Source organism: Pteronotus mesoamericanus, unplaced genomic scaffold (assembly GCF_021234165.1).
Source record: "Pteronotus mesoamericanus isolate MK-2021 breed Mesoamerican mustached bat unplaced genomic scaffold, CSHL_Meso_final scaffold_54, whole genome shotgun sequence".
Classification (NCBI taxonomy): domain Eukaryota; kingdom Metazoa; phylum Chordata; class Mammalia; order Chiroptera; family Mormoopidae; genus Pteronotus; species Pteronotus mesoamericanus.
In genome coordinates, this window is record NW_026555321.1 from 10,767,995 (window position 1) to 10,794,126 (window position 26,132).

Here is a 26,132-nt window from a genome sequence, read left to right on the forward strand (position 1 = left end):
GCATATATTAAGGATCCATAAAAACTAACAGAGAGGGAGAGGTAAAAGTGAAGACACTGAACTTTGAATTCAAATATGATCTTATTTAAATGCTCACTAGAGTAAACATTAGTTCCCCAGGCCCCAAGTGAATTTCAATGATGGAACAATACATGATTTAAGTGAAAATTCTATTGAAACTTTCCCAGTATAGTTTTGAGTTACTGTCTTCTTAGACAATTTTTATTGATTAAATTACCCACTGTGTATAAATTACAATGATAGGTGTAACTCATCAGGTAAAACAGTTATTAAATAGCAAATGCATAAATATAAGCTTGCTTTATGGCTTAAAGATTAGCTCAAAACTATGTAAGTCAAGTTGTAAAGTCAAGGCAGAGACTTAATTTCAACACTTTTAAATTACTAGCTCCTGAGCACCTAATGCATAATAGGCATGATAAATACTTTTTTTGATTGCTACGATAGGGAAACATAAGATCTAAAAGTAAAAATTCTAAAGTAGTTAGGATAAGTTTCCATGAAAGCTACTCAGAAAGCTTAATTAAATAAAGGACTTTATTTTACAGTTCATAGAATTGACTTCAATTTTTATAATTTTTCATTTTAGCTGGTGTTGCTTTGGGGTAAAAATTATCTTTAAATATAACATATACACATATGAATAAAGTAGTATTCCAAACAAGACAAACCTGATATAGAAGCTTTTTAAAATGTGGCAATTACTGCTATAATTACTGTGTAAATAATAATTATTTGACAAAACCCCAGAAGGGAAAACTGTGCTTAAGATGAGTACAACCAATTTTATCATAGATATGCTCAGTCTGCTGCACACAGTTGAAAAGATCAATAGTTTTTCAGGAGCTAAGATACTTTTTTTTTGGTGAGAATATAGTATTTATAGGGGTAGGCAAAAGTAGGTTCACAGTTGTAATACAAATAATACAACAATTAATAAACAATACAAGAATAAACTCTGTATTTCACATACTCACAACCGTAAAGCTACCTTCGCCCATCCTTGTATATAAAGGAAAAATAATGGTAGCTTTGGTAGAGAAACCTGGCAAATTCCATTTTAAGAGATACTTTTGATCTAGATACCTTTTCCCATTCATCATAAATCTCTGCTTTAAACTGGCGATCTGCATATACATACAGTCAACAATTTTAATTTGTCATTCTTTAGGTAGGTATTTTCATAATAATAAAACCAGCTACAATTACTGGTGTGTCTTCTATTTAGAAAGCTAACAGACTCAGTGCCTCACCTACGAGGCAAGTGAAAAAGATAACTATGATTTTCATTAATTAACTTATTTGACTTTGAATACTTTTTATCACTTCAAAATCTGAGGGTGAAGAGCTTTGAAAAATAAAGTTGAAAAAATGAGACAGCTATATATTTTATAGCTTTTACTTAATGCATATATCTTTATAAAAAACTCACAGCCTTTAAAATTATTTACTCCATTTCAAACTTATAAAATATGTGTACTTTGAAGATGTAAAGTCACAATAAGTATAAGAGCAAAAATCCTCATTTTAACGAGGCGCAAAAACAGGCTCAGGGAAGTTAAATAACGAGGCATGGATACTTAGTTGGTCAGGTTCAGAGTCCAGATTAGCCCCTGGTGTGTCTTGATTTTACAAGCTTGCACCTCAAGTTCAAGGTAAAGAAAGGCCTCACTGTTCTGAACCAAAGTCCCAAATATGCCAAAATTACATGGCCACTAGAGAGCTAATTAAGAAAAACTATGTTTAAATTATTTCCACGTTTTAGAGTTCCCCATCTCTCTGGACTCAGAAGGCAGTTGAAAGATGTGACCCTAGACATTTTTGTTTTCCCTGGAGAGGAAATGCACAGTTGGAAGAGAAGTTCACAAAAACACCTTTTCACAAAGGAGCAATACGTTTTTCATCTCCTTAAAAAAAGCTCTCGTCACAACTAGTTGATGGCACTTCATGTCCTCAAATACTCATTTTGTTGACGTTTAACTTCCTTTTTAGTCTGTCCACCAGACCAGATTAAAAATGATTTGAAATTAGAGGCCCTGTTTTTTATTTTGAACCCATCGCAGAGCCTGGCACGGGGTGACAGAGTGTGCGCCCAATAAATACTTGTTGAATGAAATTACATTGAAAAGCAGAATGAAGTAAAGCCATCTTCCATCTGCCAAAGATTTTGATGCGACTGCATGGGTAATTTTTGTTCTTAGAAAGCTTTAATGTGAATAAAATTATTCCTTGGTGTGCATTTAAAATTCCACCGAAAGTAAATTAAAACATCAGACATACCCTGTTAGAGATAGCCAGGCACAGTTCTGGACAGATGAGAAAAAAAAAGTGACAGTGACATTTCCGCATTGTTCAGAGCACAGAGAAAGGTCAACAAAGAGTAGAAACAGACCCCTCAACCCAACCTGCATTCTTTCTCTGGAACGTTCGCGGCGTGCCTCTTATCATTTAAGTTCTTTAAATGCAGTTTTCTTGAAACTGACCGTATCCCTTTTGAGGATGAGGGAGGGAGGAAGAGGGAGGAAGGAGACGGAGGAGGGGAAGGTCTGAGCAAAGCATTCTTTAGCAGCAGCGTCCACTGGGGCGTTGGGGAGCCCGGGGTCACACAGCCCTCCTAGCATCAGTGATCTACAACGTCTTGTTTGTGGTTTACAACCGCTCTTTAAAAATACTTTCCCTTTGGGACGGCCCCGGGCTTCTTCCTGCCACCCCACCCCCAGCGGCCCCAGGCAAAGACAAGCCTCGACTACGTGGGCAGGTTTTAGAGTAAACAGCAAGCTCGGAGGATTACAATCGAACCAAGGCGAATCTGACCCTTTTCCTTCGCCGCCCTCAAATGACCCTTGACAGCAGCCCATGATCTCCCCTCAAATGGAAAACCCACAGACACACACATACACACACACATACACACACACACACACAAACAAAAAAACCCCCCCAAGTCTTCCCTTCGGTTGCTACCCGCAATGACGTTTCCCCCTCGGGTCCCGCCCCTCAGGGGGCCTGGAATTTTGGGATTGGCCAAGAGCCTGGGCGACAAGGCCCCGATTGGGCGACGAGGCGCTGACTGACAGCGGGGGCGTCCGCCGCGCCCTCCCTCCCCGGTGTGCGAGTGTGTGTGTGTGCGGTGTTATGCCGGACGAGAGGGAGGCGACCGTGGTGGCGGAGGCTCTGTTTATTGTCCCTGTCGGTGTGAGGGAGTCAGGGCTGCAGCACGGCCTACGAAGGCCGCCTCTGAGGCAGCAGCGGCAGGCGGCAACTCCAAGACCGGGAGCAATCGGCCTTCGCGGAACGTGAGGAAGGACAAGGCGCCTCTGCGTCCCCGCCACGTCCGGACGCCCCGGGCTCCCGGGTCGAGCTTGCTGCTTGCACCTCCGGACCTCGACCCCGCGGCGGAGGCGGCCGGAGGAGAAGGAGGAGGAGGAGGAGGAGGAACCGCTGCCGCTTAGCTGCCGCCGGCGTCCTCCGGCTTCCTCCTCCGCCTTTTCCTCAGCTACGGCGCTAGGCCCGGGCGACGCGAACGCCGTGCCTCGAGTTTGAGGGCGGCGGGCGGCGAGGCCTCGTTGGTGGTCTTGGTCGGGCGTCCTCCCCGGGTCTCGGCAATGGGGCGCGGGGGGCGGCGCCGCTAAGAGCCCGGCGAGCGGAGCGGTCGGAGCGGAGCAGCAGGGCCGGGCGGCCCGCAGGGAAGCGGGAGCAGCGGCCGGGGCCTCGGGGCCTGTGAGCGGAGGCACCCGTCATGGCCAAGGCAGGCGGCGGCGGCGCGGGAGCCGGCGGCAACGGGGCACTGACCTGGGTGGTGAGTGGCGGGCGCCTGGGGGTGGGGGTCCGGGCCGCGGCATTGTTCCCGGCCCGCGACGGGGCAGGAATTCCGCAGGGGGAAGGGGGTGGGGTGGGAGGAAGGGGAGAGAGGGAAATCCGGTCCTCGGACCGCGCGTGGGGTCGGGGCTTCTTCCAGCGAAATCCCCCGTACCCCGCCCCTTTTCTTTCTTCTCGTTACCTCCTTGGAGGCTCCGGCTCCAGGAGCATAACGTGCACTTGAAACTTTGGGGGACAAACCCTGAACATGACATGGGGCCCCTGCTTTATCTTTTTTCCCCCCTCTGTCCCATACTCTTACAGGGAAGTCGAGAATGAGATGAGAGGTATGGCAATATGCGTGTGTGTGTGGGGGTCAGCGCTTTCTCCAAGTGCGGCGTAAGGAAATCCCGGAGAAAGTGCTTGTGTGTATTGAAAATGCAACCATTTCTGATGATCTGATCTCTCAAAGAAGAATGGATTTGGCGGGGAATGTGTCTACAGCCATTTACACGTAAATTCCGAGAGTCTCATTCACTTGAAAGCGCATTCGGGTTGGCGGTCTCACAGGAGTTAGTATTTGTAGGTTGTCCATCTGTCAGGGCGGGATTGTTAAAAGGAGCGCTCACCTGCGTCAGCCTGGAAGGTGAAACGAGGCGGAGGCTGAATGGAGAGCGCTGGGGAGGTGACTGAAAGTGATTTGTCCTGGAGTTAAAAGGATTTCGGCGCTCACTTCCTGCTGGGAAGTAGTGGAGGGAAGACCTAGAGAAATCTAGTTCCCACGGCAGATCGATAATTCACTGGCTCAGCGTAGAGTTCAGATCGGGGTCATTTCCTACACAGAAAAGCTCAGCTCAACCAACTGACTAGGTACCCAGGAGAGAAAGGAAAAAGCGGTACATTTTCCAGGGACTTTTGGTAGACTCTCCCTGTTTCAAAACACCCTTAAAGCTTTCATACTGGCGATTTTATTACTCAATTCTTCATTTTCTCTTTGGCGAGATTTGGGTGAGTTGAGTAGCCCTTCTGCTATATTGGAAAGTGCTCCCTGTACAAGGCTTGTTGTTGATAACAGGAAAACATTGGAACCATTTATGTTTGAATGACAAGGTGTTTTGCAAAATAACTTGCCAGGTTCTTATTGTTGAATCTCTCCAAAATCTGTATATTACCCCAGTAATGTAATATGAACAGACTAGAGGCCAGAGACGTAAAGTGTCATCTGACACAAGTTAATGGTCCATGTGGACATTTGGGGGAGGGAGGGAATGTATAAACAGAAAAAGAATGATTTTTTAAATTGATGGCCCTTACCCCTGTTACTAAAATCAAACAACATCTAAAAATGGAATTAGTTTGCCAGATGGTTCTGATTTACTATTTGGAAGTGTTGAGTCCTGATCAGTGTTTTCTCTGAGGACCTCTGATTCTATAATGGTAAACATGTTGCGCCAAGATTGAATTGGTTGGCTGTAACATTTCATAGCAGTATTTTAATTTACTGCTATTTTACTTTTGTAGATAATTAAATGACCACTTTTTCTTTCAAGCTCTATAAAAAACTTTATACAAGAAATTTTGTGAAACTTAAGGCTAAGGTCTCATTCAATATCAGAAAAATTCATTTGAAACAAATTGTCTTATTGATTAAAGATTCTTTTTATTATAAAACTACTAATATAGGAAATATAGTAAAATAAGGAGAAGAAAAAATCAGTCTTTTATTTATAGGTTATGTGTTCTTATTGAATTAGTTTATTAAAAATATAATTACCCCATAAGTCTACTGTAAGGTTTGATGCATGCTTTATTTTAAGTCAGAGTATATGAGCATCATTGTGTCCATAATATACACCATTGACCATGGATTTGTTTAATTTTGTGGGAGATGATAAAGTGAGGTGATTATGATCATGGACTTTGAGGTCAGATTGATGTATTGGGTTGGCCAAAAAGTTCTTTTAGTTTTTTCTGTATGGTGGCCCTAGTAGTGCTTAGTTGTCTTTAAGTTCATTTGAAACAATTTTGTTAGATTGTATTGTGACAGCTGTCACATCAGTGTTCATTTAAAAAAAAAACTGTCCAAATTGGTGAATTTTTGTACAGCCATTTTAATATTGATGATGGAAGAAAAGATGCAACATTTTCAGTATATTATGCTTTATTTTTTCAAGAAAGGTGAAAATGCAACTGAAAAAGCAAAAAAAGATTTATGCAGTGTATGGAGGGGGTGCTGAGACTGATAAAATGTGTAAAAACTGGTTTGCGCAGTTTCTTGGTACTGTTGTCATTTTGGCCAAATTATGCTTTGCTGTGGGGCTGTCTTATGCATTGGAAGATGTTTAGCAGCAGCCCTGGCCTCTGTCCACTAGAAGCCAGTAGCGGGAGAGAGCCCACATACTCAGAATATCCAAATCAGCAAAGTTGGTGGTAAAAATGGAAGATGGCTCTTTTATTTTAAGGAAAAATGTAACAGGCTGTTTAGCCAACCCAATAGATTCAGATCCTGTCTCCACCAGTATTACACAAGGAACTTAAATGTTTTTAAGCTTGTTTTCTCATCTGTAAAATAAGGTTGCTTTGAAAATTGAGATAACATGTGGCACAACTGGTCTTAACAAATGTTTGTTTTTATTGGTGAAGTTCAAGAAATGCACAATCAGAATCATAAAGTTGCTTTACATTAAATATCTTTAAGCCAGGGTGAAAGCAAATTATTACTTTACAAGAGTGTAGGGGTTTGCTGCATGGTGGTCATCTGTGTCTGAGGCGGAGTAACTTTGTCTGCTATGTTGAAATCGGTGTTATGTTGCCACCTGCTTGTGGGTAACAGGAAGAAGTAAAAATGGAATTAGTCCCTGATATCATTATTTTGGGAATGCCATGTGTTGCTGTTACTGACTTCTGTTGAGTTGCATGCCAGCATATAGTGTTAACATTGTCACCACATGAATGTTTACATTATAATATCTGAAACCAGAAAGCAAAGTGGTTTAAGATTGACATTAACTTCTTAATAGTATATTTGGTTTGTGTTGTATTTTCAGAATCTAAAATTTTAAAAGGTGAAAAATATAAATCCAGTAAAACTGTTTTGAGTTAAAATAGCTATGAAGGCTTCTCTGAAGCAAGCAGAGTTTCCTGAATTAACTTAGTTTGTAAAGCTTTGATTATTAGACCCTGATAGTTTACTGGGTATTTAACTCCAGTCATATATCGTCTTTAAGTGGTTGTAAAAAATAAATTGGTGAAAGAACTAGAATATAGTTAATCACTATGTAAATATTGATTCTTTTCCTAGCAATGCTCTAATTTAGTAGGTTAAAAATATTGTAATAGAAAATATTCAGCATATAAAAAAGTGGTTACCAGGAAAGTGTAAGGACTATCTTTGTATCATCAATCTTCAACAATCAATTCAAGGTCACCCACCTTTCCCCTTTTCTTTAATTTGAAGTAAAGTAAATTGTATAATTATATCACTTTATCTGTATATATTTCAATATTTAAATCTAAAACATGTGCCTTTTGAAAAAGAATTAAACCACAATTAACACTGTAGTATTTGTAACACAGAATTTAATGAAATATAAGACAAATGTTTTTTGACTAGAAACATGGCTGTATATGAAAATGTTTTAAAGATTTGTTTTTTATTTATTTATCCTTAGAGAGAGGGGAAGGGAGAGAGAAAAAAAGGGAGGGAAACATTAATTGGTTGCCTCCCTCATGGCCTGAGCCGGGGACTTAGCCCACAACCCAGGCATGTGTCCTGACTGGGAATCAAACCAGCAACCTTTCACTTCGCAGGCCAGCACTCAGTCCACGGAGCCACACCAGCCAGGGCTAAAGATCTGTTTTAAGAGCATTGCTTTAGTGGCTCATTTTTGTAAGTCTAAACTGCTCAAACATATTTTCAAAGACAATTTTTCATAAATTATGTGCCCTCCCAAATGAAATACATTTTGGATAGTTCTCATAGTTAGATTTATCTCTTCACAGTCTCCTACACGTCATGTTTACTTTGGTCATTTTGTCTTAGCATGCTTACCTTTCATCAAAAATGCCTCTTTCGCCTCTCTACCAGTTTAAATCTTAATTACTCATCAAAGGCTACTTGAGAGTCTCACTAACTTTTTATCCTCAAATTTACACTTACCTTTTTCTGTTACTCTTATGGATAAGAAAACGTAAGTGTCTTTCTTTTTAATGTAATTTTCATGTGTGATACTTTTGTCTTAACAATTAAACTATAAACTCCTAAAATCAGAGATCATGTATTTTACTTGTTTGTATACTTTTTAGTGGAGGTCCCCAACCCCGCGGACCAGTACCAGTACCGGTCCATGGCCTGTTTGGAACCAGACTGCAAGCAAAGCTTGCCTGGGCTCCACCTGCTGGCCCGTGGTGCCAGAAAGTTTGGGGACTGCTGCTTTATAGTGTCTAGCTAAGAGTTGGATAAATAATCTAACCTCAGTTATTGTTAACAAATTGGATATTTAGTATATGTATTTAACTTCCTGAAAATCCTTTTTTCATTATAAGGACAAGTGGTCAAGTAGCAATATTCTTTAGATACATTCTCAAATAACATAATAGCAGTATTTAGAAACAGTTTTTTTAATTGCATATACTTTATTTTTAAAAAATAATTTTTAATTTTTTTGTTGTTATTCTATTACAGTTGTCCCAGTTTTTCATCCTTTGCCCTCCTCTGCCCACTCCCCCTTAATAGTTATTCCACACACTGTTATCCATGTCCATTAGTCATTCATACATGTTCTTTGACAAGTCTCTTCCCCTTCTTTCCACCATTATCCCCCTTCCCCCAGAAACAATTTTTATAGATTGTGCTAGGTTTTCTGAGTAGACATGTGTTTACCTGTATGGTTTTAGATATGTTCAATACTTAGATGGTAGCAACAGTTGCATTTTATTAAGTATTTTTTAAAAAATATAACTTTTAAAAAAAATTTAATCTTTATACATACATGACTCCATTTTAAAGAAAAGGTTTAATTATTCCCATTTGCAGGGAAGGAAGCAGGTCCTAGAGATTAGGGCATGGCTAAAACAAAGGTGCGTTTTTAACCAGGGTTATGCTCTCAACCATTCTTCTCCCCTCTTCCATTTGAAAACATTAAAAACTAAAACAACTCATCTTTTGTACCTTAATGTGACAGGATAAACAAAACCTTTGGTATATACCAGTATCTCTTTTACTAAACCTCTTTTATTCATACAAAAAGCTGGGAGGTACATTTACTTTTCAGGGTATATAAATTTTGTGTAGCACGATGCTCTTCAAGAGTATGCGCTTTGGAATCATATCATTTGGTTTTATAATTCAGCCTCTTTAAGAACTAGCTTTGTTAGCTTTAGAAAAACACCTAACTTCTCCAGACCTTAGTTTCCTCATTCAAGAGCATCAGTAATGGTTTCAACTTTATGGAACTCTTATGAGAATTGAGATTATTTATATAATTCCCATAATACTTGGCACAACATAAGCTCTCAGGTGGGTACATGTACACAGACACACATACTTCCCTTTTTTTAATCCAGTGATAAGTTTTTTTCATTCCTTTTGCCTCAGAGAAGGCAACTTTTTATGTTGAGTAATAGTCATTATAATAACTCTAGTTTAACATCTATAACCACACATAGAGAACCTTAAAGTTTCACTCTCAGCAACTTTCACATATACAATACAGTATTATTAAGTATAGTCACTGTGCTGTGCATTGCACCTCCAAGACTTAACTCATTTTGACTGCCTTCACCCTTCCCCCCGCTCCCACCTCTGCAACCATCAGTCTTTTCTTTACATACATCAGTTTGGTTTTTTGTATTTGTTTTGTTTTAGATTCTACATAAATGAAATCATATAGTGTTTGCTTTTCTCAGACTTACTTCACTTAGCATAATGACTTCAAGGTCCATCCATATTGTCACAAATGACAAGATTTCATTTTTAATAGCTAAATTATATTCGTGTGTGTGTCTCATTTTCTTTATCCAGTCATCCATGGATGAACACTTCAGGTTGCTTCCATGTCTTGGCTGTTGTAAATAATGCTACAGTGAGCATAGGGGTGCATACATCTTTTCGGGTCATTGTTTTCATTTTCTTCAGATAAATACCCAGAAGTGAAATTGCTGAATCACATAGTAGTTCTATTTTTAGTTTTTAGAAGAATCTCCATACTGTTTTTCATAATGGCTGCACCAACTTACATTCCCACCAACAGTGCACAAGTATTCCCTTTTCCTCGGAACCTTACCAAACTTGCTATTTCTTGTCTTTAAAAAAAATGTATTTAGAGAGGAGAGAAGGTAGGGAGGAAGAAAGGAGGAAAACATTGATATGAGAGGGAAACATTGACTGATTGCCCCTCGCACATGCCCCAGCTGGGGACCAGGCCCACAACCCAGACACAGTGCCCCGACTGGATTCGAGCTTGACGGGATTTGAACTGGTGACCTTTTGCTCTTCTGTATGACGCTCGACTGAGCCTCTTGGCTGTTGGTAATAGCCTTCTAACAGGTGTGAAGTGATATCATTATGGTTTTGATTTGCATTTTCATGATGCTTAGTGATGCTGAGCACCTTTTCATGTACCTGTTGCCCACCCGTATGTTTGTGGAAAATATTCAGATTCTCTGCTCATTTTTTAAATCAAATTGGTTTTGTTTGTTTTTGCTATGTATCAGATATTTGGTTTGCAAATATTTTCTCCCATTTGATAGGTTGTCTTTCATTTTGTTGATGGTTTCCTTTGCTGTGCAGAGAGAAGCTTTCTGTTTGATGTTGTCTCGCTTGTTTATTTTTGCTTTTGTTGCCTTCACTTGGTGTCATATCCTAAAAGTCACCACCAAGTCTGATATTAGAGAGCTTACCATCTATTCTTCTTCTAGAAGTTTTATGGTTTCAGGTCTTACATTCAGGTCTTTAATCCATTTTGAGTTGATTTTTGTTTGATTTCTGCAAAAAAAAAAAATGCCATTGGAATTTTGATAGGGATTGCATTGAATCTGTAGATTGCCTTGGGTAGTATGGACATTTTAACAATATTAATTATTCCAATCCATGAGCATAAAATACTTTTCCATTTATTTATGTCTTCAGTTTCTTTCAGTAATGTCTCATAATCTTCAGTGCAGAGGTGTTCACCGTCTTGGTTAAATTTATTCCTAGGCATTTTATTCTTTTTGATGCAGTTATATATTGGATTGTTTTCTTAATTTCCTTCTAACAGCTTGTTATTAAAGTACAGAAACACAAAAATTTTTGTATATTGCTATTGTATTCTGCAATTTTACTGAATTCGTTGGTTTTAATAGTTCTTTGGTGGAGTCTTTAGGGTTTTCTCTAATATATCATCTGCAAATAGTGATAGCTTTACTTCTTTTCAGATTTGGATGGCTCTTACAGGAATTGTATTTTTTTATTTTCACAGTGGACATTGCAGCATTTCTTGTGATCTTAAGTATCCCTAATCATCCACATTTCTCCTTGTCCCTGTCTTTTGGAGGACATTTCTGAAGGAACATATTTGTAAGACAAATTGATGATTTTCGTTTCCATTAATGGTGGGTAGATAACATGACCCTCTCTGTTGTTGTATAGGTGAAATATGGTTAAAGTAGACATCAAGCATGGCAGCCTTGAGGGAGAATGCAAAGTGAAGGGATCCTATAGAAGATAAGAGAAGAGACTTGTTGCTAAAGCTTTTTGGTAATCCCACTCTTGTTTGCTTAGAGATGGTGAGATTTTGTGCTGATTATATGAATGAGTGGCTCAGCTCATTTTTAGCACCAACTAGCAAACCATCTCCTTTCCCCTCTTTGGCAGCAATTCATTTTTCTATAGAAAAACAGGAACTGTGGATGATTGCCCCAAATAGCTATATTTTAGGTGACAACTCTATGTAAGAAAAATCTCTGTTTTTACAAAATAGTCTTGGTATATACTCATTCTAAAATAAGGAGTTTGTTTTATTGTAATGTTTTTCTTCTCTGGGGGTTGAGAAGTATTCTTGATAAAGTTGAGTCTTGGATGAGTATGAAATCTATATTCTTTTACTACTAGGAGTTAGTACTGCAGAAGTGCTGTAAAATGGGTTAATATTCAAAAATAGATTTTACATATTATTTTGATGCTTTTGTTATAATTTAAAAGTCCCATAATGTATTGCTTAATTTGGCAGCCTGCTTTTGACCTGTAGAAAAAGTCAGTTATGGCATCATCATTTGTATAAATCACAAAGAATAGAATTAAAACAACTTTTTCAGATGTGTGAAGGATATTTATCTTAATATGGGACTAGTTTACATTTTCATTGCCTTTAATTTACCTGGGAATAAAAAATATTACCCTGGTTTCTTAGATTCCAGTGTAATTGGGTGCTGGAATTATTTATTACTATAAACAGTTTGGTAATTTGACCAAGAAGTAAATAAGAAATAAACTTAAATCACAGGTTTTTAACTTTTACTTTGATGAAAATTTATTTGGAATACTCTTGATAATTGATTATTTTTAATGACATATTTTTAATTTTTAGTCATTGTGGAATATTTACCATAGTTAGTGTAGTACAAGACATCATTACTGTGAACATATAAAAGAAGAGGTTGAATCATTTTGAATCAAAAGACCCCTTTTCAATATTTAAAATGAGCATAATTCTCTTAGACTACAGGTATCAAATATATATCTGCTTTATCATCTGTGCAACTGTACTTTTTATAAAAGTGTACATATGAGTTTGCTGGTCTGTTTTTATTAAGGCTAATTTCTTGATCTTTTTTCCTGAATATTATCAATAACAGTGTTAAAACTGAAGAGCTACTCAGGTGACTGTTCCCCTACCTCCCCTCCACTCCCCTTTTTAAGGTAAAGATAGTGGTAATATCTGGTGATCAGCAAATTTTTCTCATTTATTTTTTCTGTTCTTAAGTTGGGGTTGTTTGTATTCAAAGCTGTTCTAGGTATACGACCATCTCGTTGAACAGGAAGGGGAAGGGAAGTTGCTCTCTTGCTTTACCCGCAGATTTTGATTTTTGGTCATAGGGCCATTATTCAGGGGGCAACTTTGCCAATAAACAGGAGCCGAAAGAGACCATTAGTCTAGGTTTCTGTTAGAAAAGCTTATGGACCTCTCAGGAGAGAACCTTCTTTCTTTGTTGCTCATGAGCTAGTGAGCATTGCAAACTGTCATTTGCTGAGAATGGGAAAGTAACATAACTCTGATGGCAGTGTTAATTTTTGCCTTCTACTTTGTCAAGGCTGCCAGTCTTACTTGTTTATTTGGGTTTCACTTACATCTTTGCTTAGATTTGAGTAAGATAGTTGGAACAGTAGAAGTAGTAAGAAAGTGTAAACAGTGCCTCTAGAAAAAAAGCTTCAGTTTTATCCTAAATTAATTATGTTTTTGCATAAATAGATTAATAAGCCTTAAACTATATGTTCCTTGTAGAAAATTAGAAAATTTTCTACCAAAAATATAACACAAAATTACCAATATTTCTATTTCTCACAGATTATTTTTATTGATATTCTTTGGGTATTTTTATATTTTCTTATGCATGTATATAATTTTCTGATGAAAATGTGCTCATTTTAATATACTTTTTAAATAACTTTGTTCACTATACAGGATAGTTTTAATAAACTATAACTGTAAAATGCTTGATTATATAATTTTTATGAAAATATAGCAATAGAAATTTATAATTAACACAAATTTTTTTTTTTTGGTATGAGTATCTACAAAAGACCTCAAATCATCTGTTCTATCGTGATATTCCATAAATAATATGTATTCTTTAATGGTTTTCATTGCTTTAAATAGAATGATATGTCTTTTTCTTCAACACCTGTCACATATTTAGGAAAATATATTTTGGCATAAAATATTTTAAATATATTGTCATACTTACTTTCTAATTACTTATTTACAGTGGTAGGCAAAAGTAGGTTTACAGTTGTGAATGCATGAAACAGTTTATTCTTGTATTGTTATTTATTAATTGTGTTATTTTCCACGAGAATATCTATAAATCTACTTTTGCCCATCCTATATTATTCCTAGAGAAAATTATGAATGGTAGTCTCACAAAGCCACTTACATTTCACATGCACTGTGATTTTTGAGACATCCTAGCAAGAATGACAACCTTTAGAACTTGATAGGAAGGTGGTAGATGCAAGCCAAACTTTCCTTATTTTCATGTATTCATCTGGAGGTAGTGGGGACAACTTGTAGGAAGGAGTTGTAGAGAAAGTTGTAAATTCTTGAAAAAGGAATTAGGTGGTCCTTCACCCCTCTTTTCCACACCAATGTGCCGCTTGAGTTCAGCATAACTCATCAGGGCCAAATGTGGAAGACCAAATTAGGGAGAAATGAGTCTCTGGTTGGGTCTAATCTTCAAAATGCGTTTGTTTGTGGTGGGATTTGTTTTGGAGAGTTAGCCTTGAATAGGAAAAAAAGCCCTTACTTGCATGATTTCGTAAGTTCCTGACCTTCATAAGAACTCTGTCAATAATCGCAGACTTCTAAGTTAATGGTAAGAAATTAACTCACCTTTGATTCCATTGCATTTATCATCATTAAGCACTTTTTTAAAAAAAGAGTGTGACCTAGTCATTATGAACTTTGTTCTAACTATTTTGTTTTCACCCTTAGATTTTTTTCTCTAAATTAATCATCTCATCACGAAAAGCAAGGAACATAATTAGAAATATGGAGAGTGTCTGGTATTTTAAAAATATGGTTCATACTTCTGGTCAACTAGTTCATAATCTAACTTTTGACAGAAATACAATATGAAGACTATGAAACAGAATTATTTTCTTTTGTCCAAAGGTATTTTTGTTTCAATTAAGAACTCTTTAATTATTTACATCATTTTTTACCTATTATAATTTGTTTCTGGGAACTTTCTTTTTGTCTTGAAGCTGTTATTTATGAACTACATTTAAACTAATACAAAATGTTTCCCAGGAAATCTGCAGACTTCTCACTATGCTCACTCTTTAAAAAAAAGTTTTTTTTAAATTGTGTTTTTTCCCATTCCCATTTCGTCCCCTTATTATTTCCCATCCTGCCCACACTGTTGCCCATGTCCGGGAGTCCTTTTCCCTTTTCATTCAATTCGTCCACCCCCCAGTCTCCTTGCCCCTTGTGTGCCATCCTGCTCTCCATGCGTCTCTCTCTATTTTCCCTGTTAGTTCAGTTTGTTCATAATTTGTTAATGAGATTCCACATAAGAGTGAAATCATTGGTATTTTTAATCAATTCTGAGCAGAGTTAATAGCCTTATAAGTGAGAGAACATATAAAAATATAGAAAATGAGTTATAATACTGTTTAATATTGTGAAATATTAAGTATCTTTAATTTTAAGCTTATGGCATTGAAAGATTATAATTAACATTCAAATTTCCATAGGGTTTGTGTGTTATAATTCTTGTTTTTGTTTAGACTATGCACAGCTTCTATAGTTTCATTTTTAAACATACATGTAAAGGCTGTGTAATGATTTTTTTAAAAAAAAATATTGACTTTAAAGATGATGGTATGGCTATTATCTATGACCTGGACTGAAGTGGTACACTGCTTTTTCAAATGCACAAAATCTCTCTCTTCCTTTGTTTGTCTTCTGACTGTTTCACTTTTACTAAAGTTCAAAGACCTGTGAAGATATTTCATTTTTCTCATTGTGTCTTATATTTGAGTTTTTTAACACTTTATTTTTTGTTTTTTAAATTTATTTTTATTGTATTTTTCCACTACCATTTATCCCCCTAATACCTTCCTCCCCACTGCCCCACAATCACTACAGCGTCGTCTATGTCCACAAATCCATTTTTACTTGATCCCTCCACCCTCTAACCGCCCTCCCCAGAGCTGTCAGTCTACTGTCTATCTGTGAATTTGTCTCTATTTTGGTTGTTAGTTAGTTCAGTTTGTTCCTTTATTGACTCTAAAATACTCAGACCTCATAATACCTTTTTTTTTTTAGTTGGATATCTTATTTGTCAGCATTAGGGAATTCCAGGAGGAGAGAGGTGTTCTCTGGTGCTATTAAGAAGACAGGGAAATTTCCAAAACATGGGAATTTGAGTTTGGGATCCTTATCTGCTGTAACAGTTAGGATCAGGATCACCAGCCTCTGCCTCCTTGGAACTAGCAGAGAAACTAAAATCATAGGGTGCCTCGATAAAGGGCCATGTATCACTGATATGTATGCAATTATGGCATAACCTGGAAAAGTGTGAAATTTGAGATTTTATAACCCATGTTAAGTATTCTCAATCATATCACTGTCCGCTAACTATATAGGTTATTATTTTATGTAAGTCACTTTTGCCCTCTCTTTACTATAATCCTCAGTAGGTTAATGGCAGGGAACTTAATTTGCAAGTTTTTGTAGCCAGCCAGGTTCAGTCATTGTGATCCTGTAACCTGATCAGAACTAATATTCCTTGGGTGGTTTTGAGGACTACAGAAATTAACTTATCTTAAAGAAACGGGAGATACTTATATTTCTAGATCGAATAGAGGCTGTTCTAGTTGTTCTGGTGACTATATGCCTTATAGTGTGAAATTGCACACCATATTGTAAAAAGAACTGGACTATCAGTAAATAGATTGTTCTCTTTGGACTTGAAAGTCAGTGAGCCTGAAAGATAATTTTGTCATTAAAAAGAAAACCTATGACATGTATCCATATACATTTTAGTTTACCCCTTGGTAGGTTATTTAAATTTGATTTTTTGGTTAATTTTAGACTCTTTTTGATCAGAACAATGCTGTAAAAAAAGAAGAGTCAGAAACTGCAAACAGAAATGATTCGTCAAAGAAGTTGTCTGTTGAGAGAGTATATCAGAAAAAGACACAACTTGAACACATTCTCCTTCGTCCTGATACATACATTGGGTCAGTGGAGCCATTGACACAGGTAATGGTTTTTAAATTTTATTGGAAGTAGGAGATGTGTATTTATATCTACTTTTTAATACAATTTTTGTGATATGTGCTTTGTAAGTACATAATTTCATGTTTGTCATCATAAGCAAAATAGAAGGATATAATAGAGGTAGAAATGTCTTCATTTCTTGCTAGAGATTAAAAAACTAGGAGATAAAAACTATCAAAGTAAGAAGTATAGAGTAAAATGATACTATATGAACTTTTAGAAAAGTACTTTATTTAGTTCATCTGTGCTGTGGTTTACTTTAAAGTCTAGAATTTATACATGTACACTAATGACTTACTTAATACTTAATTATAGACTTGGCCTACACATGTTATCTTATTTGATTTTAACAATTTTGGGAAGTAAGCACTGTTAACTCCGTTTTGTAGATGAGGAAACTGGAATTTATATAAAGTACTTTTGCTCAGATCTCTCCAACTAGTAAGAGCCAGGATTCAAACCTGGATCTCTGTGATTCCAAAGTCATGTTGTATTCATATTATTTTAATGGGGGCTCCTTATAAAATAGAAAAATACATAGCTTGAAGTAAAAGTGTAAAGTATCTTTAAGACATTTTCATTTTTTCTCTTTTATTTAAACATTGTTTCTAACAATTCTTGGTGACTTATATTAAAGCTAAATTTATGGATAAAATACAGGTGATACAAAATGAACAATTTCTCAGTTTTGAGGTTATATAAATTGATTGTGAATATAGTAACATTGATTGTAACTGAAATAGTATAATTTTTTTACTTTGAAAGTCTTAAGTATTTACCGCATAAGTGACAGACGTGTGTTTATACTGTGTAAAATTGATGCTAAACACTTTTTTACCTCATAAGTTTTTTTGAATTTTACTCTCAATGCAGCTAATGTGGGTGTATGATGAAGATGTAGGAATGAATTGCAGAGAGGTTACCTTTGTGCCAGGTTTATACAAGATCTTTGATGAAATCTTGGGTAAGTACTTACTTAAGATTTGATGCATCTATTTCTGCTGATATCATTATAATGTCCCTATATATAAGGCCAGAGTTAAAATATACATTTTAAAGGCATATCTCTTTTTTATGCTGAATATAAATGTCCTTCAGAAAATTTGCATAACTTATAATATTTTCATATCTACTTATCATATCTGTGTTTTAATCGTTTGAAAAATGAATGTGATATATTTGATTAGTAATCCCCAAGTTGATCTGTATGTGCAATAATCTGTGAGTTGCTTGCATCCCAGTCACCTGAGAAGCATGTTAAAAGTAGAGATTACAACCCCAGCCAGTGTGGCTCAGTTGGTGGGAGCTTTGTCCTATAAACCAAAAGGTTGCTAGTTCAGTTACCAGTCAGGGCACATGCCTAAGGTATAGGTTTGGTCCCTGGTTGGGGTGCATACGAGAGTCCAGTGGTCTTGCTCACTCACATTGATGTTTCTCTCCTCTCTCTCCCTTCCTTTCCTCTCTCTAAAATCAATAAGCATGTCCTCAGGTGAGGATTTAAAAAAAAAAAAGATTACAGAGCCTGAGCCTTGCAGATTCAATGAGTTTGAGGTGAAATATGTAAAACTGTGTTTTTCACCAACAAATACAGTATTGTTTTTGGGCAGTCTAGTTTAACAGTCCTTGTTCTAGATGATCTCTTTGCTCTCCACATCACATCGTTAATTAAATGTTAATGAAGTTCGTAGTCGAATTGACTCCTAGGGGATGCTTGCAGTTTGGAGATGTTTTTAGCCAAGGACTTTCTAGAGACTGTGCTGTGCCTCCTCATCAGTGCCACTCGAGGTTTCCTAGACAGCAGAGTTGTGTGGGTTTGAGCTTCTCCCAGTGGGTCTTTGTGACAAGGAGAGATGAATAAAACTGGTTACTTACGTTTTGTTTCTTTTACTATTTCCTTTCACTATGTCTTCTACTCAGTTTTACTTTTAGGTGTTTATCAGGATCATATTCCTTCTGTGACTGGAATTTAATTTTGACAACTAACTTGTGTTTGAATTTACTGAAGCAGTGGTTAATGTATCAAGTATATTATCAGTTATACTGCATAGGATTTAGAGATTTCTAAGGATGCTAAAGACTTCGCCTTTGTAATTCAAAAATAACTGATTGGTTTTAGCTTAATCTGTCTATAAAATCACTAGTCAATTGAAGGAGATCAAGAGAAGGTGGTTATTTGTTACCACGATAAAATATAATTAAGACATCAAAACTACAGCTAAACTACAGAACAACTGTCATTCAGAACCACCTGAAATATGGCTGTGTAGAAGTCCTATACAGAGAATTAAAGAAGAAACCACATCAAGACTGGTAGGAGGGGTAGAGACGCAGGATGGATTGGTCCCATACCCACTTGTGGTAGATAAAAATAGGGAGGGATATCTTGACTGTGGAGGTGCCTCCTGAGGAGTGAGAGGTCCCAGCCTCATACTAGTCCCCCCAAACGAGATTTAGAACCAGGGGGAGAAGTCCCCATAACGTTTGGCTGTAAAAAGCAGTGGGGATTGAGGCTGAGCGAGACAGGCTTCTGGAGTCCCAGGCAGTTCCTCTTAAAGGGCCTATGCATGGACTTATTTGGACTCACTTGAGTTCCGATGCTGAGGGCAGTAGCTCAAAAGGCACCAGGGACATACAGAGAGGAACTGAGTTGGCTGGAACCAGGGCAAGAGCTGAGGGGCAGCTTTCTCTGAGACAAGTGCTGGTAGAGGCCATTGTTTCTTTGATGAATTGTCCCTGGACAGAGCCGGCATGCAGGCTCCATATCTGAGACTCCATCAACCTGGCTCACACTATTTGCACTGCCCTAGTGATTCCCTGAGACCCTGCTCCACAAAACTTTTGGATCTACCCAAGTGGTTTCCAGTGGCTTTTCCATAAAAATGGCCTGTCTTGGTTCGTGCTTCAGATTTTCCTAAAATCTCTCAAACAAGCAGCATCTGGCCTCAATGTGCCCTGTATCTCTTGTTAAATAGCCCCAGCCCCAGCATTAGCAGCAGCAGGCTGTGGTTCATAGCTTGGCCTCACCTGGGCACCTCCAAGCCCAGCACAAGTAGCAGCCATCTGCAGATAGTTTTGTAGCTCATGCCAGGTGGCCCTGGGCAGAACACGAACAGTGACTGACCCTGATCTGCACCTCTCAGGAGGCCTCTGAGCCATTGCACTGAGTAAACACCTTCAGAACATGTTAAAGCACTTTCACAAGTAACACCCAAGCGGTGGATTCAGTGGGCACCAGAGCCACACTGAAGTAAATCCCGCCCTGTGGGGTAGGCCCCTGCATAGTTGATCCTCCATGGTGGTTGCAGCCAGTTCTTGCAGGTGATTGGCCTGGTGATAAATCCCTCTCATTGACATGCCAACAATCAAGGCTCAGCAACAAGTAGAGGTTGTACATGGTCCACACTGGGGCTCACGTCAAGTGCCTAGCTTGGGTGGTCGGGGAGGCTGTGCCATTGGATACTACAGAACACTTACTACATTAGGCCACTTTACTGAGCACAGGAGATATAGCAGCGCTACCTAATACATAGATGCAAACACAAGGGAGGCTGCCAAAATGAGAAAAAGAATCATGTACCAAATGAAAGAACAGAACAAAGCACCAGGAAAAAAAGTGGAGACAAGCAATCTACTACATACAGAGTTCAACACACTGGTTTTAAGGATGCTCAATGAACTTAGTGAGAACCTCAGCAGTTTGAAAAAGAACCAGTCAGAAATGAAGGCTGCGGTAACTGAAGAATAATTTACAGGGAATCAGCAGTAGAGTAGATGAAGCTGAGAATCATGTCAGCAATTCGGAGTATAAGGAAGCAAAAAAAACCCCAATCAGAACAGTAAAAACAAAACAAAACAAAACAAAAAGAAAAAGAGAATTAAAAATAATTGAGGATAATGTAAGGTGCCTCTGGGACAACTTCAAGCATACCAACATTCACATCATGAGGGTCTGGAAGGAGAAGAGAGACAGCAAGAAATTGAAACCCTATTTGAAAAAATAATGACAGAATACCCTAACCTGTTGAAGGAAATAGACATACAAGCCCAGGAAGCAGAGTCCAAAAGATGAACCCAAAATGCTAACACCAAGAGACATTATAATAAAAATGCCAAAGGTTAAAATCAAAGAGAATTTTAAAAGCAGCAATAAAAAAGCAGTTAGTTATCTACAAGGGAGTTCCCATAAGTCTATCAGCTAATTTGATTTCTCAACAGGAACTTTTTAGGCCAGAAGGGATTGGGATTGGCAAGGAATATTCAAAGTGATGGAAAGCAGGAACCTACCACCAAGATTACTCTACTCAGCAAAGTTATCATTTAGAATTGAAGGACAAATAAAGAACTTCCCAGACAAAAAGCTGAAGGAGTTCATTACCACCAAACCAGAATTTGATGAAATGTTAAAGGGTCTTCTTTAAGAAGAAGAAGAAAAAAAGATAAAAAATATGAACAATAAAATGGCAGTAAATATACATCTATCAACAGTTGAATCTAAAAAACAAACAAGCAGAACAGAAACAGACTAATAGAGAATATTTGATGGTTGCCAGACAGGAGAGGGGTTAGGGGGACATGAAAAAGGTGCAAGGATTGAGAAGTATTGAATACGAATTGGTTGTTGTAGAGTAGTTATAGGGACGTAAAGCCTAGGGAATATAGTCAGTACTATTCTAATAACTATGTATGGTGTCAGATGGGTGCGAGATTTATTGGGATGATCTTTTAGTAAGTTATGTAATGTCTAATCACTGGGGTGCACACCTGAAACTAATGTTATAATTTATGTCAACTGTAATCGAAAAATAAAAATGTGATTTAAAATAACTATATATATAATTACAGATTTTTGCTTTTAGATCTGGAGTAGGGGGTTGTAAACTGCAGATGTTTTCTCTTAATTTGTTTTTGTATATCACAAAATTATCCCTCTTGTTTTGTGATAGAAGACATGACAGTTATGATATAAAATTTAAGAATATTATTTGGAAAATAAGGTTTTGTATTAGAAGTTATCAATAATTATTTTTATTAGCTATTACCATATATGTGTTTTTATTAAGTTGTGATACGCGTGCACTGTGTCCATGTATTTCTTTATATAACTTTATATTTGCTTACTCATTGAAATATTTAATTTTATAGTCAATGCAGCTGACAATAAACAGAGGGATAAGAATATGACCTGTATTAAAGTTTCTATTGACCCGTAAGTATGTTCCAAATTTAATTTTTTATGCTGTTTTATTCAGATAGGGTCCAACTTACGAATACTTCTCAAGTGAATAATGTATAACATTTGTACTTTTTTGTTTCCCTTTTGCTTAAGATCGTGTTACTTTTGTCTCTTTTAGCCAGAACATTATACTCTTACAGTTTCTTTTCTCATTCATGATCTTTTCCCCCAAAACATTTTCTTATGTGAGCTCTTGGAGACCACTTTTCTTTCTCTTTGATGCTGTGGATACTGTTTCAGTTACTGAAGTAATTACTCTGCCTTTTCTTTCTTAACTTTGTTTTGGGACTCAAGGCTATGGGCAGTGGCCAGTATTATTCCAGTTATGTTATAGGTTGAATTTACTTTTCAAGATCTGCATTTGGACTGAGTCATTACTTATAACATCATTTATAAATTAGGAACTGCTTGTATTATAAAATATACACTAGGTGTTCAGCCAATTAGATCTCACTATGGTGATTTTTTTTGAGGACCGAGGGAACGTGAAAATTAGGAAGTTTTAGGTTAGAAATATAGTTGTTACATTTATTCTGTTTTCATTAGCATGCCTTTTGTAAAATACTTATTTTATCCTTTATAATTATATTAGTAATTTAGTATGATTTTAAGATTTTTCTCTAACATGAGAATATAATAATTCAAGTATAGCTTTCCTGTCAATCTGATTTTAGATGGCATGGTTAATATTAATGATATAATAAAAATATAGTTTATATTTGGTTATGTCATGAAATTAACTCTTATTTTATATGAAAGTATTACCACAAACTATGCTGTTAAATTTCTTGATTTTTCTTTTTTATTTATTTTTAAAAACTTAAATTCTTTATAATGAATACATTTTTTGAGCATTTATATGGCAAGGTATGTTGGATCCTTAAAAGTTACAACATAAGCAGAAATGTAAGAAGTTTCAAGAAAATTTTAACTATCAACCTTGACAACTTCTCTTTCATATTTAAGAAATTACCAGTTAAAAACTATATCATTGATTATGTTTTATTAGACCTAGTAAGGAGCAACAGATGTTAAATATTTTGTAGGTTTAATCTTTTTTAAAATTCAGATTTGAAAGATTCTAATTTTAAAATAAGGAAGAAAGGGCTTTCCTTACACATATTCTTGATGAACATGGTTGCAATTATTTGTTTCTTTTATCTTAATTGTTTTGGCCACTTTAACAACACAGACTTAAAAAAGAGCTTACAAAGAATCCCATTATAACCAAGGTGATGAATAAGTGAGCTATAAAACAACTGTGCCAGGGGTGTCCAACCTTTGGGTGTCTCTGCACCATACAGGAAGAAGAGGATTTGTCTTGAACCACACATTAAGTACATTTCAATACATAATCACAAAAAAAATCTCATAATGTTTTAAGTAAATTTATGATTTTGTGTTGGGTCACATTCACAGCCATCCTGGCCTGCATGTGGCCCGTGGGCTGCAGGCTGGACATCCCTGGACCAAATAATAGCTCTTGGTGGCATGCTTTATCTTAGTTTATTACATGTTCTGGACAAAGAGTTATTCTGTGCCTTTATTGCTCTCTTTCTAACTCCCTTTTCAATCAGCAAACATTTGTGTATGGGCATAAGAGTGACATGGAATTATAACTAAATTTACTTGATAAATTTAGTTTTACCAGTTTTTTTCTTGTTTCTCTCTATGCCGTTTTAACTACTTCTGCTAGAAAGTTCTTCTATTCCAATATAAAATAAAAATTCATAGTCAGCTGCTCCCAAGGAAGAAAAATGAAGGTAGTGTATTTTTCACCACTTCTTTTCTACTTTACTTTATTGTTACAAATTATTGATTAGAAACTATTGATTCTTTTTTCTGTTCTTAATTGAAATATATATACACATATTGATGGAAATAAAATTGTTAGACAAGCATTTTGGGAGACACTGATGATGCTTATATTTTATTATTTCTTTTTATTTTATTTCTGAATTTTAATCATTTTTGTGAATTTCATCCTATAAAGGCATTCCTTATTTTTTCCTTTACTACATATATTACAGAGTAAATCTTATTTTTATTAAAATGAATTTTATATTGGAGACATAATTTTTGCTCATTTGATCTTTAAATTAGAAGTCATTTTAAAACAATTGAAATGGGAAAAAGTACTGTAGTGCTATTTATTCCATTGACCCAGTTTTCTCTGCTGTACATTTTTGATATCCTTTCAGTTTCATTCTTTTTAACATTTTTGTATAGAAGAGTTTTATTTTTCTTTGTGAATGTTTGTACATGAACATTTTGTGTAAAGGGGGGGTTGAATTTTGATAGTGAATGGGTTAAGTGTAGAGAATTCAGAATAGCTTAACTCTTGTTCTTTTTCCATATTACTCTGTGAGGTGAGTATACAACTTAAATAAAGCAATAGAAGTAGATTAGCAAGGGATGTCATGCAGAACTTGGCTCTTTTAGAAAGTGGAGAATTTGAAGCAACTTTTACAGGAAAACTTAAAACTTACTAAATAATATAACAATGATTAGTATTGAAACAACGTATTTGCTGGAATCTGTTTGATTAACAACAAGCAAATGTGGAAAGCACAGTAACCAGAGTTCTAACTCTTCTTTTAGCTTAAATGTTCTTGTTTATTTAGAGTTAAAACTCTTAAAACTACAGCTCTTAGAAAAATGCACTCATACTCACATTTACATTATTTAAAAAACAAGATTATAATATTTATACTATTTTATATCTTTCTATTTTTATTTGACATATCATTGACAGCCTTTCTTATTAACTTATGGATCTACTTAATTCTTTTTATATGGCTATTATGTTGATATATTGTAATTCATTTGACCTCTTTGCAGTTGATGAACATTAGATGTTTAGGATATTTAGATTGTATTTCAGGTTGCTTTTCAGCTTTAATTATTTTGAAACTTGTAGCTTCTTTAAATGCAGTATATTTTCCTAATATATCTGTGACGATTATTGATGGAGAAATGAATACAGTTATGGAATTCTGAATTAATGTTTAGAGATTACAGAAATAAACACCAGATCTGGAAAGTGATATAGATTGAAATTTTGTAATAGGGAGGTAACTTTGATAGAAAGTTCCAATTTTATACTCACATAGACATACTAAATGTAGGAGATAGCAGGCCTAATATTTTTGAAAGTGTGATAAAGATTACTTTAATTATAGTACCATATATGCTAGTAGGGTGAAACATTTTTTAAAAGATTTTCATGAGTATATTGATTGACTTTTGTGTCATTCTGAGATGTTTAAGATCTGTAATTTTTCATTCATTGCTTTTATTTCCTTCAGAATTGTTCTCTCTGAGTTTTAAGCCTCATGAAGTTTTTTGAAGAAAATAGGTACTAAATAAATTGTAGGTTTCAATCTCAACATAGGAACTACTTGGAAGTCTAAAACAGTAGTGCAATATATGGCCCTTGTTTCTAAGGCCCACTAACTGTACCCCTGGAGATAAGTACACACAGTGAAAGTACCACCGGCAATTTGAAACTGTTAGATACCTAAATATGTAGCTGTGTATTCTGTAGAGAGTGTTTACCCACAAGTGAGATAACCTAATTACCTCCTGAGTTCCCTAGTGAATAATTAGATTTTTTGCTAATCTCAATATAAGGAGAGTTGGAAAGCATTGTTAGAGGCTGGGTAAAGGCTTAATGGAGAACTGAAGTCATAAACTGACTTGAAGTTAGGGCAAAATTTACCTAGACAAAGAAAGGAAAAAAGACATTATAGTCAAGGGAAAGACCAATAAACAAAGAAATGGAAGAATTGATAGTGAACATGGTCATGTAATAAAACTGACCAGAGGGAAACATAGGATGCATGTTGCAGAATACTTACAGTTGAATGTAAGTGAGGATATGGATAATGGGCCTTCAATGTGGACTTTTAAACTTGATTTAATAGAAAAGATGGAAGTACTTATGTATTCTGGAGCCAAAAATAGTATTATAAAAGCTACACTAAGTCTATCATCATTATGCGGAATATATTTAAGGGGAGTGCCTAGCAAGAAGACTTTGCAGTAATCAATATTTAAGGTTATATTAGTATATCTAGATTCATATACTGGCA

The 26,132-nt window shown here is 36.2% G+C and overlaps 1 protein-coding gene across 2 annotated transcripts in view; it reads left to right on the forward strand.

Moving 5' to 3' along the window:
* The first annotated feature begins 3,123 nt into the window (after nt 1–3,123).
* The window catches only part of TOP2B (DNA topoisomerase II beta), a 64,106-nt gene continuing 41,097 nt past the window's right edge, over nt 3,124–26,132 (forward strand). The window contains exons 1-4 of one of the 2 annotated variants that reach the window (XM_054595039.1): nt 3,124–3,820; nt 16,617–16,787; nt 17,679–17,769; nt 21,948–22,011. In XM_054595039.1, coding sequence (XP_054451014.1) covers nt 3,761–3,820; nt 16,617–16,787; nt 17,679–17,769; nt 21,948–22,011 — 386 coding nt within the window. In that variant the 5' untranslated portion in view covers nt 3,124–3,760. The remainder of the gene's footprint in view (nt 3,821–16,616; nt 16,788–17,678; nt 17,770–21,947; nt 22,012–26,132) is intronic. The other variant, XM_054595040.1, reaches the window with a different exon arrangement.